Source organism: Carlito syrichta, unplaced genomic scaffold (assembly GCF_000164805.1).
Source record: "Carlito syrichta isolate Samal-C Ts95f unplaced genomic scaffold, Tarsius_syrichta-2.0.1 Scaffold305121, whole genome shotgun sequence".
Taxonomy (NCBI): domain Eukaryota; kingdom Metazoa; phylum Chordata; class Mammalia; order Primates; family Tarsiidae; genus Carlito; species Carlito syrichta.
In genome coordinates, this window is record NW_007249217.1 from 761,211 (window position 1) to 777,407 (window position 16,197).

Genomic DNA, 16,197 nt, shown 5'->3' on the forward strand with positions numbered 1-16,197 from the left:
CAGAAATGTTAATTTCCAATAATATCGTGTAATAGTCATTTTTCACAATTAACAGGAAGAAAAATCATTTCTTTTTAAGTATGCATTCACATCGATATAATAGGCTATCATAAAAAAGTGGTACTGAGTTCTTAGAACATATCCATTGAGAAGACAAGGTCATTCTTCCCAACTCTATTTAGTATACTTTTCAGATTCATTTAAAATCATTTTGAACAACATGGGCTTCAAGTAAGCAAGAATAGATTCCACAAAATCTTTCTAAAGAATCCCAAAAGTAAGACACCTGTTTCAATGACTCCTATGACGTCTACCCTAGAAACTTCCAAGCAAACATTAAAACTGACAGCCTTAAGTTCAAAGTGACTATTTCTCAGCTATCAGAAAATTGATTAATTGTATAATCTAATAGAATACCTTAGAGGCAATATAGAATAATGTTAAGCAGATGATTAAAGATTAAGTTCTCTGCCAACTGTTTCAAACTCCAGGATTTCATGGGGCAGTTAAGTAATAATCCACATAATCTCAATTCCAGATGAACATGTGGTAGAATTAACATTTAGAGTTATAAAATTAGAGAAGATTGAGACTATTGTCCAGGAATTTGAAATCTCCTCCCCTTTCCTTGTCTTTCCTTCCTCTGACTTTTTTCTGGCCTTACTGACCTCCTCTCCCAATTCGAACTTAGCTGTTTTAACATTGCTTTTATAGCAAACTAGTCTAGCTTACCCTCCTGTCCCTCCCCAACATGCATCTTGTCAACCCCACCTCTAGTTAAATTTGGGCTTCTCTCCCTCAAATTACCCACTACTGGGCTAGCAAGCATTTCTTGAAGAAAGTAATAAAAGCAGGATGAGTTTTGTTTTTTTGTTTTTTTTGAGTTGGAGTCTCACTCTGTCGCCCAGACTGGAGTGCAGTGGCCGCTCCCGGCCACCGCAGCCTCGACCTGCTTGGGCTCAGTTGATCCTTCCACCTCAGCCTTCCAAGTAGCCGGAACTACAGGCGTGCGCTACCGTGCCTGGCTGATTTTTTGATCTATTGTAGAGATGAGGTCTCGCTACCCAGGCGGGTCTCGAACCCGCGGGCTCAGGCAATACGCTCACCTCAGCCTCCCAAAGGCGCGGGATTACAGGCTGAGACACCGAGCCCGGCTGAGTTATTTATTATAAGAATAGAGAGGCACCAAAACCATATATTATTCATATTGAAAGAGTTGGGAGATATCAAGTCCTATCACCATCTTGAAAGAGAGATGGAAAGTTAATTAATAGTAAAGCTAAAAACAAGAGTTGAAATTTCCTGACTCCTGTTATAGTGTTTTCAGCACAGTGAGTTGAGAAGTAGGCACACTGAGGGGAAATTTCTGTAAAATATGAGAGAAAAAAAGCATTAAGTGTCTGTAAAGAAATATTCTTTAAGGAGCTTGAAATCTAAAACTGAAAAGAAAGTAAAAGGTTAAAGAATGTAGAAGTGGAAGCTATCCATGTTGAAATAATGAGCAAATGAAAGAGAAAAGATTGAAATTCAAATTCAGCAACTCTTTGTATGTCGAGTTCATGATCTTGAAAGAGGCATAGATTTCACATTCTGATCTCAGATTGACTCACCTAAAATCATTCCACGGATTTGAATTTCCTTGAGACAAATATTTTTTAAATTGTAAAATATTTGAAATGGCTATTATTTTGCATTAGAAATGTTTATAAACTACACCTAGTAACACCTTACATTAAATTGGTCTTTCAGATTGGCAGAACGACTAAAAGCCAAATTACCTGATGCCACAACCGCCGAACTGACAGAGCTGGTTAACAAACGCTCAGACTTTGCCTCCAAGTGCTGTTCTATAAATTCACCTCCTCTTTACTGCGATTCCGAGGTAGGAAAATGTAACCTTTCTTTGGTTGCTGTAGAGTATTTTAAGAACTCACGCGCTCAGATTTACTCATGTATTTCTTGTTGCTGAAATGCCTTTATGTGACAGGTTTTTCCTGGTACTATTATAACTCTGTTGTCTTTGCAACAAAAGTAAGAAAAATGTTTTTTGCTATATTTACTTAAAAGCAAATTGAGCAGTTGCAAAACTTATGAAATGCTATACTTTTTTTAAGAAACAAAAAAGTTTTTGTATACAGGCAGCAAAGTTCATGTAGCATTTATTTTTCAATCTGTAGTTTGTAATCTAGTAACAGCTTTTTTTAATTTATACTTTTTATTATTATTTTATTATAAAGATGTGGAGTACAATTCAGGGTTAGGTATACAAACATTGATTGTACCCTTGTTGATGAGGTATGCTCCTCCCTCCCCTAGCAGTTTCCCTCAACTGCCAATCCCACCCCTCCCTGACAGTTTCCACTACTGCCAGTCCCTTTCTTATAGTAGTATATTTGTTCAAGGTCCACTTATGAGTGAGCACATATGGTACTCTGTTCTTTGTTTCTGTGATAGATCACTGAGTATGATCTATTCTAAATCCATCCAAGTTAACAGCTTTTCAGTTTGAAAGAAGAGAAGAATAAGAACATAGTCAAAATACCAGTCCTTGTCACATAGTGAGGACGTTTTGTGAAAGTTTTATTTTATATAGATGTACATATGTTTATGTAGATATATGTATATGTATGTATATATAGACTGATAAGAAGAAATGCTTTTTGAAAGATGAAATGGTACCATACCTTCTATTTTAATTATAAAAATATTAAATTTAATTTTGTTTTAACATGACACAAAAAAATAAATGCCACTGAAGAACTTCTAAAGGTCACATAAGTGTTTCTTTACCATTTATTTTCTAAAAGTTAAAAGAAAATTATAAAGCATATTAATGTTAGTCTTTTTTTTTTTTTTTCTTTAACTCAGAGCCTCACTCTGTTGCTTAGGCTGGAGTGCAGTGTCACACTCTCACAACCACTGCAGCCTTGAACTGATGAGCTCAGGCGATCCTTCTGCCTCAGTTTTCCAAGTAGCTGGAACCACAGGTGCGCACCACCACACCCAGCTAATTTTTATTTATTTATTGTAAAGACAAGGTGTCGCCAAGTTTTCCAGGCTGCTCTCAAACCCGTGGGCTCAGACAATACTTTCACCTCTGCCTCCCAGAGTGCTGGGATTACAAGCACAAGCCACCACGCCTGGCTAATGTTAGTCTTTTGTTGTTGTTGCTGTTGGAGTTGGAGTCTCATTCTGTTGCCCAGGCTGGAGTGCAGAGGCACACTCACTGCCACCGCAGCCTCGACCTGCAGGGCTCAGGAGATCCTTCCACCTCAACCTTACAAGTATCTGGAACTACAGGCACGCACCACCACACCCGGCTAATTTTTTGATTTATTGTAGAGATGAGGCCTCACCAAGTTGTCCAGGCTGGTCTTGAACCTATGGACTCAGACTATCCTCTCACCTCAGTCTCCCAAAGTGCAGGAATTATAGGCGTGAACCGCCAAGCCCAGCCTAGTCATTTTTAATCATAAATTTTTCTTTTAGATACTATCAGTTGGTTCCTAATGCTAAAAAAAAAAAAATATATATTAGAATTTCTATATTTCTTCCAATTTCCCTCCAAAGTTTTGTTATTTCTGGAGTTCATCTTCTTTAAATGTCCCTTCTCCTTCTCCCTGTCTCCCCCTTCCCTCTTTTTTCCTTCTTTCTCTTCCTCCATCCTGGTTCAGGTTTTATTTTCCTTCTCCTAACCCCCTCCTCCTCTCTCTTTCCTTTTTCTTCCTTAAATGTATCTGCATAGCTACTAGATTCTTTATTTTTTTTACCTTGTGCCAAACATGTGCAGCTCTGGCCACACTTTTTATTTTCTCTGATAGTAGGTGAATTCGTTTTTCCTTATTCACCACACCCAGGGCCCACTGGTTTTCTCCTGTAAACCTCAGTGTGAGGATGGTACTTGGTGTTCTGCCATCTTTATATAGACTGAAAGTGTGAGGGAGAGGAAGAAACCAGATAGGCTACGTGGAGCCATTGTTTGTAGACCAGAACTATGCTCTGACTACTGAGATTTTGCTAGGTATCTTATCCTAAGGTCTCCTTCACCAAGTCAGTATCTGCCTTGTTCCATGAGGGGATGTTTTGTTGGCCTTTTTCAGAAACTTTCAGCCTATTTTTCACATCTTCCATCTTACCTGTCACTCTCATTTCAATAATTTTAAATATCCAGAAGAGTCAAAAGATAAGGGCAACACTACATTTTACTTTACTACTAAGTTGGAGATGTGAGTGACAATTTCAAGATCTTGTTGTCTTGCCTACTCTATTTCTGGAATATAGAGGCCAGGCCATAACTCTATGCCATGCCAAAATATTTCCTTCCTTATTTCACTTCTTTCTGAAGCTCATGATATCAAATTGTATCATTTTCCCAGTCTGTTGGTGGCTGTCAAGTCCAATTTTGACTGGACTTTACTATAGTTTTATCGCCTTATGTTGGAGAAAGGGTATTTATGGTCTACTTTTGACCCATTATTTGTATATGTCTTTTCAAAAAATAATTAAACTGTAATGTAAATGTCAAAGCTACTTAGGCTAATGATTTAATGCCAGTTAGAAGTTACTTAGAGTCTATAATACTGAGTGATCTATCACAGAAATAAAGAACTGAGTACCACATGTTCTCACTCATAAGTGGACCCTGAACAATTACCATAATACTATAAGAAAGGGATTGGCAGTAGTGGGAAACTGCGGGGGGGGGGGCACAATTCATCAATAAGAGTACCTGATCTCAAACCAGGTGAAGTGGGAATCAAAGTGAGGCCCAAACTTTACCTACACAATAACCATTTGTATACCTAACCCTGAATTATACTCCACATCTTTAAAATAAAAAAAAAGTTTTCTCTAAGTGAAAAAATTTCTTTAAGAATTTGCATGAATTTTGTTCATTTATTAGCCATGAAAGCAACCAAGTCTGGTTTCTATTAGAGCACATGTGAAAATATCCAAGAACTTAATAAAAAAATCAAATCACAAAAGTATAAATGTTGGAAGAAAACTGTGAATATCATTTACTATAATTTCTCAGTTAATTCCTTCCAGAGATCATTCAGCCTTCATTTAAATTCCTATAGTCAATTTCTTTTCTCCGAGAAGTAGAAATGGCCATTTCGTTGCCAGGTAGCTTCACTAATGAAAACATTCTTCTATAAATTAAGCCATCATATTCCCCTCATAATGTCTTCTGAGCTACCTTGGCTGTCTGTCTCAACCAGGGAATATTCATTCTCTGTTCTCAGTAGATTTTTTTATACTTAAAGTAACATTTTAAAACTTGGACTGTGCACACTTCTTTGACAAGAGTACCTGCATAATGAACATTTGTATACCTAAACCTGAATTGTACTCCGTATCATTAAAATAAAATTAAATTAATTAAAGAACAAGCAAACAAAAAACTTAGGTTGTGTAAAGTGTTTTCAAAGTCTTGGGCTATGTGTACCAATTCTCTTAATACTTGTATTTTAGTGTTTTGTTTATTTATTTATTGTATAGTATCTAAAAAACAAAATGTTAATTGGTTTAACAAATGGAGCTAAATTTGCTTCAGTTTTCTTCTTTATAGCCTTGGGATTCCTATTTCTCTTCTAATTTTCATGCTCACGCTGTAGTACCAAACCTCTTTGCTCTCCTTGTTTGTAACAATTTGTAAAGCCAGAATTCCAGATGAAAAGAACAGTAGAATAGAAGCCTATTCTTTAAGTTCCAGTGACAACTATGTCAGTCATCTTTATCTTTTATTAAAATTGAAGCTACATGAAAGTCTGAACATGAAAACTGAAAAAGTTGGATTATTGGGGTATTTTGGTCATTATGGACATTAAATATTTATTTGTTTGTTTGTTTGTTTTTGAGTCAGAGTCTCATTCTGTCACCCAGATTGTAGGGCAGTGGCACACTCACTGGGCTTCTGCGATCCTTCTGCCTCAGCCTTCCAAGTAGCCAGAACTACAAGCACGTGCTACCACACCCAGCTAATTTTTTTGTTTGTTGGTTGTTTGGTTTTTTGGGGGTTTTTTTGAGTTGAAGTCTCACTCCGTCACCCAGACTGGAGTGCAGTGGCTGCTCCCGGCCACCGCAGCCTCGACCTGCTGGGCTCCGGCGATCCTTCTGCCTCAGCCTTCTGAGTAGCTGGAACTACAGGTGCATGCTACCACGCCCGACTAATTTTTTATTTATTGTAGAGACAGGTCTTGCCAAGTTACCCAGGCAGATCTCGAGCCTACAAGCTCAGGCAATTCACTTACCTCGGCATCCCAAAATGCTAAGATTACAGGCTGTGCCACTGAGCCCGGCCAGACATTAAATATTTTAAGCATAAAACAATTAAAATGTTTTGCTTCCTTTCATCACCAACTTGCTTTTAGTAACCTACCTTGAGTTTGAAGTTAGGTTATTTTACCCTAGAAAAATAACATCACTATTTACAGTTATTTGGTACCAGCAAAAAATTTGCTCTGAGGGTTTCAGTCATTAAAAAAGAAAAAAGAAAAGAGTCTAAATTTTCTTATACATTCTATAAGCAATATCACTTTTGAAACCCCTTTCCTGTTCCTTTGTTTTCTGTTGATCCAGATATGCACTGTCCCTGCTGACGCCATATAAGACACACCGAATCTTAAGCAAATGTATGCTTCCTTCAAGACCTTTGTTTCATTTCTTTGAGTTGCTTTTCAGTATATTTTTCATTATAACATATTGCCATCTTAACAGCCAAAATGATAAGGCAGGTTTGTAACTTTCAGTCTTTTTGCTTTATTGCCAGTAACATTATAGCAGCTCTGCTGAGTAAATAATCTTTCAGTCATTGCTAAAGAAGAGTGAGAGGAATGGGGTTATTAGATACTTATGCACATTGATCTTAAGAGCACTCAGAGATTAGACTCTCTGGTGTTCCAATGAGCTGCTCTGTTTGTCTTTCTAAACTGATTTCATAGTTACGGAGGCAAGCTCACTTTCCTTTCTGACTTTATGTTAGAAAAAAATTTGTTGGAACAGTATTTGTTAGAACAGTGTTCACTTTCATTTCAAGTGCTTAGTGTGAATGTTTATCCCACTTACCTTGAAACATTTGGGTCATAATTTGTTAGATCTCCTGTCCTATATTTGCTTGACAGAATGTTTCATTTAAAGTCATATCCATCTACTTCTTACCCCAAGACACTTATATCCAGGAATCTTTCTCTAATTGTCTTTCTAAATATACTTGGCACAACTGCTGGAAGAATGGCAAAAAAAAAAAAAAAAAGGGCTTCTGAATCATGATAAATTAACATTTCATTATTTGGAAATCTACTTTTACATCCACCCTGAACTTGAAATGACTGAGAAATAGAACAACCAATGTGATTTTCTTTTGGCTTTACCATGGAACTCTCAGAACTGGTTCTTTTTTTTAATGCCATGGAGGCCCATTTGCCTGCAGAAAAACATATAGTTTCAAAATCAGAATTAAAATTTTTCTCTCTCTCCACCATCATTCAGGTAGAGCAACCCTATGTGCTCTCTTGTGAACACATTCATACACTTCCTCTAAAATGTTCCAACAAAGGCGCGGTCGACATCAAATATGATTCCCCAAAGTGTTCATATTGATATGAATACTCCCCAAAGTGTTGATATTGATCACTAGAATATTGAACACCTAGAGGCAAATACAAATAGCCAAATGGAAACTAACAAAGAGGAGGTTGAAATACAGAGTGATATACTCTCTAGCCCCCCGCCTCCAATTTTTCCACCTCTCTTCCCTCTTTCTTACTCAATGACATTGATTAAGACATTGCTATATGTTAAGCAGAAATATTGATAGCATTTTATGTATGTATTTATAGCATAATGCAAAACAATTCTAAAAGTGAGGTACCATTTTAACTCCCCATTTATAGATGGATTGAATAAGGTTTACAGAAGTTATATAATGTTGGAGAAAAAAAATCTATGTTTATTCCATGTTAGTCTGTTATCCTAACTACATGTCATTGTCATAGACTTCATCCCTAATTTAGCTAATTGTAACAAAAGCAAAGTATTGATACCAAAAGAACTATTGACTGAAAATCCAAAGTTATTGTTAAATAGCAAAAATGATACCAGGTCAGTAGTATCACTCTGAATTCCACCCATCTCACTTTCCTGGAATTTTCCCCCATTTGTCATACTATCTTCTTTTGCTTTAATTTTTCATTTTTACTGCCTTTGTCCAATTTGTATTAAAGTTACTTTACTTCTTATCTCAAAAAATAAGACGACACTTTAGAAACCTCCCTATCTTATTTTTTATTTCTCCTCTCCTTACTGCCAAGATTATTTCACTCATTCATTTATTTATTTTAGTGTTTTGGGATACAAGTGAGGATTTACTATATAAGTAGGTTGCTGGCAGGTGAAATTTGGTCTTCTAGCTAGACCTCACTCCCCCTCAAAATGGATCAAGTACCCATTGTGCTGTCATCTGCCCCTCACCCTCCCTTCCTCCCCTAGCAGTGCCCAGCAACTGCAGATCCCACCGCTGTGCTAATGTGACTAGTGTTCAAGGCCCGCTTATAAGTAAGAACATATGGTATTCAGTTCTTTTTATTCTGTGATAGTTCACTTTGTATGATGGTGTCCACCTGCATCCAAGTTGCTGCAAAGGCCATGATTTTGTTATTCTTTATGGTTATGTAATATTCCATTGTGTGTATATACCACATTTTCTTTATTCAGTCCACTTTAGATGGGCAACAGGGTTGGTATCATGTTTTTGCTATTGTGAATGGTTTGGCAATAAACAAGCACGTGCAGGTTTTTTTTTTTTTTTTTTTTTTTTTTTTTGGTAGGGTGATTTATGGGTATAGTCCCGGGAGAGAGACTGCTGAATTGTATGGAAGATCAATCTTCAGTTCTTTTAGAAATTGCCACACTGCTTTCCATAGAGGGTAAACTAGCTTACATTTCCACTAATAATGTAGGAGCATTCCCTTTTCTCCACACCACCCCAGCACCTGTAGTTTTTTGACTTACTTTTTCATGTGTCTGTTGGCTGCTTGTACATCATCTTTTGAGCAGTGTCTGTTCATGTCCTTTGCACATTTTTTAATGGGGTTGTTGGTTTGATTTTTCCTTTCAGTTTGAGTTCCTTGTCGATCCTGGATATTAGACCTTTGTCAGATGCATAATTTGTCAGATACAAATATTTTTTACCATTCTGTGGGTTGTTTTTTTACTCTCTTTATGGTTTTTGTTTTTGTTTTTGCTGCACAAAAGGTTTTCAGTTTGATGAGGTCCCACTTGTCTATCTTAGCTTTTGTAGCATTTGTTTTTGGGGACTTGGTCATGAATTCATTGTCTATTCCAATGTCAAGAAGGGTGTTTCCTATGTTTTCTTCTAGGATTCTTACAGATTGAGGTCTGTGAAAAATGATGTTGATAATTTGACGGGTATTGCATTGAATCTGTAGATTGCCCTAGATAGGGTGGACATCTAGACAATATTGATTCTTCAAATCTGTGGGCATAGAATGCTTTTTCTTTTGTTTTTCTCATCCTTGATTTCTTTGAGCAGTATTTTATAGTTCTTGTATAGGCCTTGCACTTCTCTGGTTAGGTGGATGCCAAGATATTTCTTTTGTGTGTTTGTGGTTATTGTGAATGAGGTTGTGTTTTTTATTTGGGTCTCTGCCTTCTTGTTGTTAGTGTATACAAGTGCAACTGTCTTTTGAATGTTAATTTTGTAACCTGAGATTTTACCAAAGTTGTTTATTAGTAAATATTGCCAAGATTATTGAAAGAATACCATGCACTGACTCATCACATCTCCTGTTCTTGTCTCAACCATTTTGTACTACCATAACACTACCAACAAAGCCACAAGAACAATCTACTTGCTAAATCACATAAAGATGTTTTAATTCTTGTCAGTCCTCTATGCAAAACACTTGATACCCACAACTATTCCTTCCTTCTTGAAAAAATTTCTTTGGCTTCTGTATGATCATTGTCTACCTTTGTCTTTCTACGATTCTTTCATTCTTGTTCTATTTCCCATTGTCCTCTGTCTTTACCTACCCGTTAAACTTCTGCTTGGCTGAGTTTTTTCCTTAGTCTTCTTCACTTCTATGACACTGCAATTCCCCAAGTTTCTTATTCACACACATGCTTTTAACCTCCAGATCTCCACTTACAGCAAGGATTTCCTCCTCAATCCTAGGCTCTTTATCTAACTGTCTATGGGGCTCGGTTGTCTCACAGTCTTGTCCCGTAAGAAATTCAGACTCAACATGGCCAACACCTTTCTCCTAAAATCTTCTGTTTCCTAAATTTATAAATATCATCCCATTTATCTGTTGTCCCAAGATAAAAACAGCGATTTAATCTCTTCTTCTCTTTTTCCATACACATGCCATGAAATTCCAAATCCTATCAATTCTTCCTCTGCAACATCTCTCGTTCTGTCACCCATCTTCTTCTTCTTGGTATCTAATTTTAGGCAATTTTTCACTTAGATCACAACTTTCCAATTGGTCTCATGCCCAATTTCATCTCTATAATGAGGTGCAAATAATTATCGCAAAACACAAAATGACTCTCCATTGTTTCCAAACCAACAGTTCAATTTTTTTAGAAAACCAAAAGAGTTGGACCCTTGATTTCTTCTCTAACATGACCTCCTATTACTATTTCTTGGGCCTCCTGCTTGGGTTCTCTTGAACAATTTTCAGTTTTCCAAACTCATTCCACATAATGGCTCTGCCCAGATTGCCCTGTCTCTTATCAGGACTACTTTCGTAGACTCTTCCAACAAGCTTCAGGTTTCAAGTTAGGCATCATCTCTAGGAGTCATTCCCTGGCACTCAAGTTCCTAAAACATTCTGGGCACATTCAATAATTATCACTAATTAAACTCTACTGTCTTTTTTTTTTCTTGCCTATCTTTTCCAAAAAACTCTAAATTCTTCAAGGGCAGGAACAACATACAGGTACATAAACGTGAAGGATGGTCAATAAAAATTGCAATGTAAAATGGAATTTTGGCCACAATTACTTCCTTTAAGCAAAGCTTCAAATGTTTATATACCTTCTGCATGATCTAATAGTCTATAAACAAAATGCTTCATAAGTTTATAATTCTTTTTTATTATTAGATTGATGCTGAAATGAAAAATGCCTTGTAGTCCTGATGCATGTGTATTGTCTTTGGTAAGTATATTCTTTAAATACAGCACCAAAGAATTCAGCATTGTACAATGTATTTTAAATATTGAAGGATAGGAAGGAAAGTTTATTCAAATTAATTATTTATTCTATTTATTATCTATTGAAATTCATTTTACAGATGAGAATATTAAGCACCTAGAAAAGTTAAAGAACTTACACAAGGGCACATTGCCAACTTCTGACAAGTTTAATATTAGGATCTAGGTTTACTGGTTTCCTGTCTGGAGCTACATCTATTATAGCCTCACATGTAAGATAATAACACCATAAAGGTCATTTCCAGGATTTTTATGCTCTTTAATAGGAAAAGGTCTGAGTTTAAAGACAGAGTTCATCGAGTCTTAACTCATTCATGATCTCTGATGTGAATTTATGTCATTCCTAATTCTGTTCCTGGTTGCTACTGATGTGAATTTACATCTTTGCTAATTCTGTCTCTGAATGCTGCAGTGTCGTCATACGTATGTGTTATTATATTTTTCTTGAAAATGAAGAATAATGAAGCAAGGAGATAGAAAATTAATTGAGATAATTTTCTGATATCGACTGCACAATGTTATTGATTTTGTAGTTGGTAAAAAATTCCAAGTTGGTCATTATTTTGTTGCAATTAGTGTTGTATACTTATATTTTGATAATTCAGGGCTTTCATATTCCAACATTAAAAATAATTTGCCATAATTACAGATATATGCTGATGAGATTTCTGAAGTTGAAGGTGAATCCTATGAACTTATTAGTGATAGAGAGACAGATGGTGATATAATGATGCAATGTAAAAGAAGAAGAAATATATATATGTATTCGGTTTATAATCCAAATAAAAATACAAAGTACATAATGGTAGTCAGAGTGGTGTCTGAGGCAAATACTAGATATGTCTGCAACTTTTGTATTGTGAAAAAGGTGACAATTTAGAAAACACCATTTCACTTGTGCTTAACAACTGAAGTTTGCAGCAACCAACTTCAGATTTTTTTTTTATTCTCACCCGCTTTCAGTATTCAGAAAGTGAAAATTTTGGAATCACGAATGTGTTACAAGTAGGGTTCTTAGGAGGAAAAAAAGCATCCTTATTCAAATTAAAGCAGCACTGTTAAAATATTATCATTTGCTTCTTTCAATTCTACATTTTCACCCATTTAAAACTGCCTAATGAAGATATTAAGAACATAAAATTGTTTACTTAGACATAATTCCATACCTTAAACTGAAGGTGACCTCAACTCTGCACATTTCAACAAGAATACTTTTCTCTCCAGATTCATTATGTTTATTTTAAAGATATTACATCTGAGACTTTAAATAATGCAAATTTGGGTTTATCTTAGATCTCAGTTGAACTGAGGCTTTTCAATGAAGTCAAATTTTTCTTTTGCTGAAACAAAAGCCTTACAGTCCAATGACTAATGAAAGTAAATCATTTCGCCATGTTCAAGTTTTTATCTATCAATTATTTGAATCATTTGAAGCAGAAAAAAAGAAAATTAACATTCTGAGAGATATTACAAGGAGTGTAGTCTAAAAAGCTCATTTCTGAATCAATCTGAATTAGAATCCCCATGCCAACTTTGTAACCTTAAGTTATCTACACTGCCTAAAGTTGTGCTTCCTTTCGTATAAAATGAAAATTTCAATATCTACCTAACAGTATTGTTGTAACGATTGAGATGATGTATAAAGAAGCCTAAAAATTAGCAAAAATAAATATTAACAGTATTATAGCAAAGTTTTTGCTACTGCTGCTTCTACTACTATTGATATGAATCTAAGCTTTAAAAAAAAAGGTGCCTACATTTTTTGTGCTTTAGTATACTGATACTATGTCCAAAAGATAAAGTCTCTAAATAATTTCTGGGGAATAAATATCAAATGTAAGTTATTTGAAGCATAAATATTTTGAAGCTAAAATAGTACCTTTAGGATCTGTTGCTACTAAATTATTCCTTTTCCCCCATTTGAATGAATCCAGTTTCCCTTTATTTCAATCCACAGGTAATAATTTCCCGATATACCACAGTTACCTCACCTTCCACCCTTCAAGATATCTTAAGCTTTAATTAAGAATCAGGGTTGTTGCGAAAGCTATATTAAAACTTAAAATTTGAGTATGTTTTTCACTGGACTATGTTATTCTTCAAAACTCAGAGTATATTTTCTTGATGCCTTATATACTTTCAGACTATGAAAGAACAAAGTAAAATAGGAGAAAGTTACTTAAGTAAGGGAATTTCTTTTCAAAACAAATTTCAGAAATATTTTTAATGATAACTAAATCAAAAGGTGAACTCAGTTTTTCAGTGACAGATAATGAAGAACCTAATGTGCTGATTCTTCTTGTTAATGGTCATTATCTTCATCTTCTACACAATTTTTAAATTGCTTTTCTTGTGCCAGTCAACATTTTTTTCTGGCTTTTAATTTTAGCACCATTCAATTGTTTGGCCACCAAATACATATTTGATCATCTGAAAGCTCTAAAATCATTCACATATTCCTTACATAGACTTCTACAACATGGATTGTCTCTTTTGAGCTCAATTTTATCCACTGCTGGTTTATCATCATCACAATTTGTAATGATGAAGACCCTACCAACACTCAATTATATCAGGAATAGTTCCATGGATTTGAAAAAAATTATTCCTGGTTCACAATGTTAAAGACTGAAATACTTGATACCCAGAAATAATGAGGCCACAACTTAAACATTTATATTAGTTTTCCAGAACACAACCAACAGATTGAGGTTTCTGGGTTCTGGAAAAAATTTTCTAACTCTATTGAACAACCATGGATTCATTCAATTATCAGTAGCATTGCCTCAAAACAATATAGTCCTTCTCATGGGCTACTCAGGAACCAGGTCTTGACTTCAGGATTCCAGATTAAGTGCTGATCTTTCCCCCCTAAAATAGAATAGTCTTTTCATTGTATTTTAAATTATTCTAGTAGACGATGCTAATTTTCTTCAACGATTTTTCTCTCACTATGACAGGTAAGCTAACCAATGGCAGAAGTGGCACATTGTTTAGTGCAAAGCAGTTCCCAAAACTGTTAAACCAGCTATGGCTGGCTATATATTTCTTTTCAGTCAGTGTCTGCCCTCCTTTAGTTAGAGATTTGAACAGTTTGTAGAAGCTGAAGCTTGTTGTCTTATGGTAATTTGATCTCTAGTTTTACCTACAGTTCATATCTCCCAGTCAACAGTTTCATGCTATTTTTCTCTTAAATAAAGTTTTATTACAAACTTGAATTATCAATTTAACGGTTATTGGTCCCTTTGGCAAATTTCTTTCTTCAAGCCTTCGAGCCCCAAATTGGTTGTGGCCATATGTATATGCCCTATTGGAGAGGAAATTACTATCTCTTAAATCTCACGAAGCTAGTTTTTGTTTTTGTTTTTGTTTTTGTTTTTAATCTTCAGCTTTTATAGCAGTTCATGTTCCCCTTGGGTTGCCAAAAGGTAAAGATGTTGACTCATAATTTAGAATCAAGTTGGGTGAAAAATATTTTAAGTAACAGAATCTTCCACAGAGAGGTGCTCACATTACAAGAGAAACATGAGAACTGAAGGCTGTGGGGGAAAGAACAGATTTATGTTTCCCATCTCATCCTCACTCCAAGGCATACACTCATTGAAGAACATGAAAGATAGAATTTCTGGCACTGTGCAAATACAACTATGATATAACTCTATTATATTGTCCTAGAAAAGGAGAAAATGTTAAGGGGAGACATCTTTGCCTTAATACAAAGTAGGTGATTTGTATCATCAGTGTTTTACTAAAATGAAAACCACTGAGCTATTATTTCAGTTTCTTGATCGAGGGAACTTTTTATGCCATCGGTTGACTTTTTTTTTTTCTTTTTTTTTTTTTGCCCTGGCAGTGATCATTTATTCTCATAGAGCAGAAAGTCACATACGTTATTAAGTTTAGAAAACAACAGCAACACTGTACAATGTACAGTGTACCTTGACATAACAATAGTGATAGTTTTGTATACCACCACTATTGGTATTGGGAATTTCTTACATTTTTAAATTCTGGACCTATGAGGTGGGCCCTAGTGGATATATGGGTCATGCTAGATAAATTTAGCTTTGTCATAAACATGAAAATGGCATGATCTTATATGCATCTGTTGAGCAGTATTGTGATTGTTACCCGTTAGCTCTGTTTTTCTAACATATCGCTCATTTCCATTATTCTCATAGACCTAGAGCTGGAATCACCCTGGGGAATGACCTCTCATAGACTAACCTAAACAAAACTACTAAGTTTCTGGAGAAACAAATAAGATACTCCTACTTTTCTAGCTATGTTGTCTTTATATAATGATTTGCTATCACAATAAATTGAAATACAATGCTAATCATAAATATGACTAAGAATAATGCTGATCTTCAGAACTATTCCTACATCTTTCACGAAAATGCTACCATGGGCAGCCTCAGCCTAGTAAGCTCCATTTTTGTCTAGATCTCTGCTGTTTCTCTCTAAAAGATTGAAACATTAAGTATCCACTTTATAATTCCCAACATACTAATGTTCATTCCCTGACTACTTACCAGAGTTAGTAGGTACCGTTAAGAAAAAGTTAGCCAGCCCTCTACCATAAAGCTAGACTATCTCACTTCTTAAAAGCAAATCCTGGATTTAAAAAATGTGGTATATATACACAATGGAATATTATGCAGCCATAAAGAAGGACAAACATATGGACTTCGCAGCAACTTGGATGGATTTAGAGTCTATCATACTCAGTGATCTATCACAGAAACAAAGAACAGAGTTCCATATGTTTTCCCTCATAAACAGACCTTAAACAATTATTATATACTATAAGAAAGGGATTGGCAGTAGTGGGAAACTGTCAGTGGAGGGGGGAAGTGGGATTGGTAGTTGAGGGAAACTGCTAGGGGAGGGAGGGGCATACCTCATCAATAAGGTCCCTGCATAATCAACATTTGTATACCTAACCCTGAAA

General features: G+C 35.5%; 1 protein-coding gene across 1 annotated transcript in view; it reads left to right on the plus strand.

Moving 5' to 3' along the window:
* GC (GC, vitamin D binding protein) overlaps window positions 1-15,589 on the plus strand; it is a 53,482-nt gene extending 37,893 nt beyond the window's left edge. The window contains exons 11-13 of the mRNA XM_008061162.1: window positions 1,750-1,882; window positions 11,133-11,187; window positions 15,425-15,589. Of these exons, the coding sequence (XP_008059353.1) occupies window positions 1,750-1,882; window positions 11,133-11,162 (163 nt within the window). The 3' untranslated portion in view covers window positions 11,163-11,187; window positions 15,425-15,589. The remainder of the gene's footprint in view (window positions 1-1,749; window positions 1,883-11,132; window positions 11,188-15,424) is intronic.
* The last annotated feature ends 608 nt before the right edge of the window (window positions 15,590-16,197 follow it).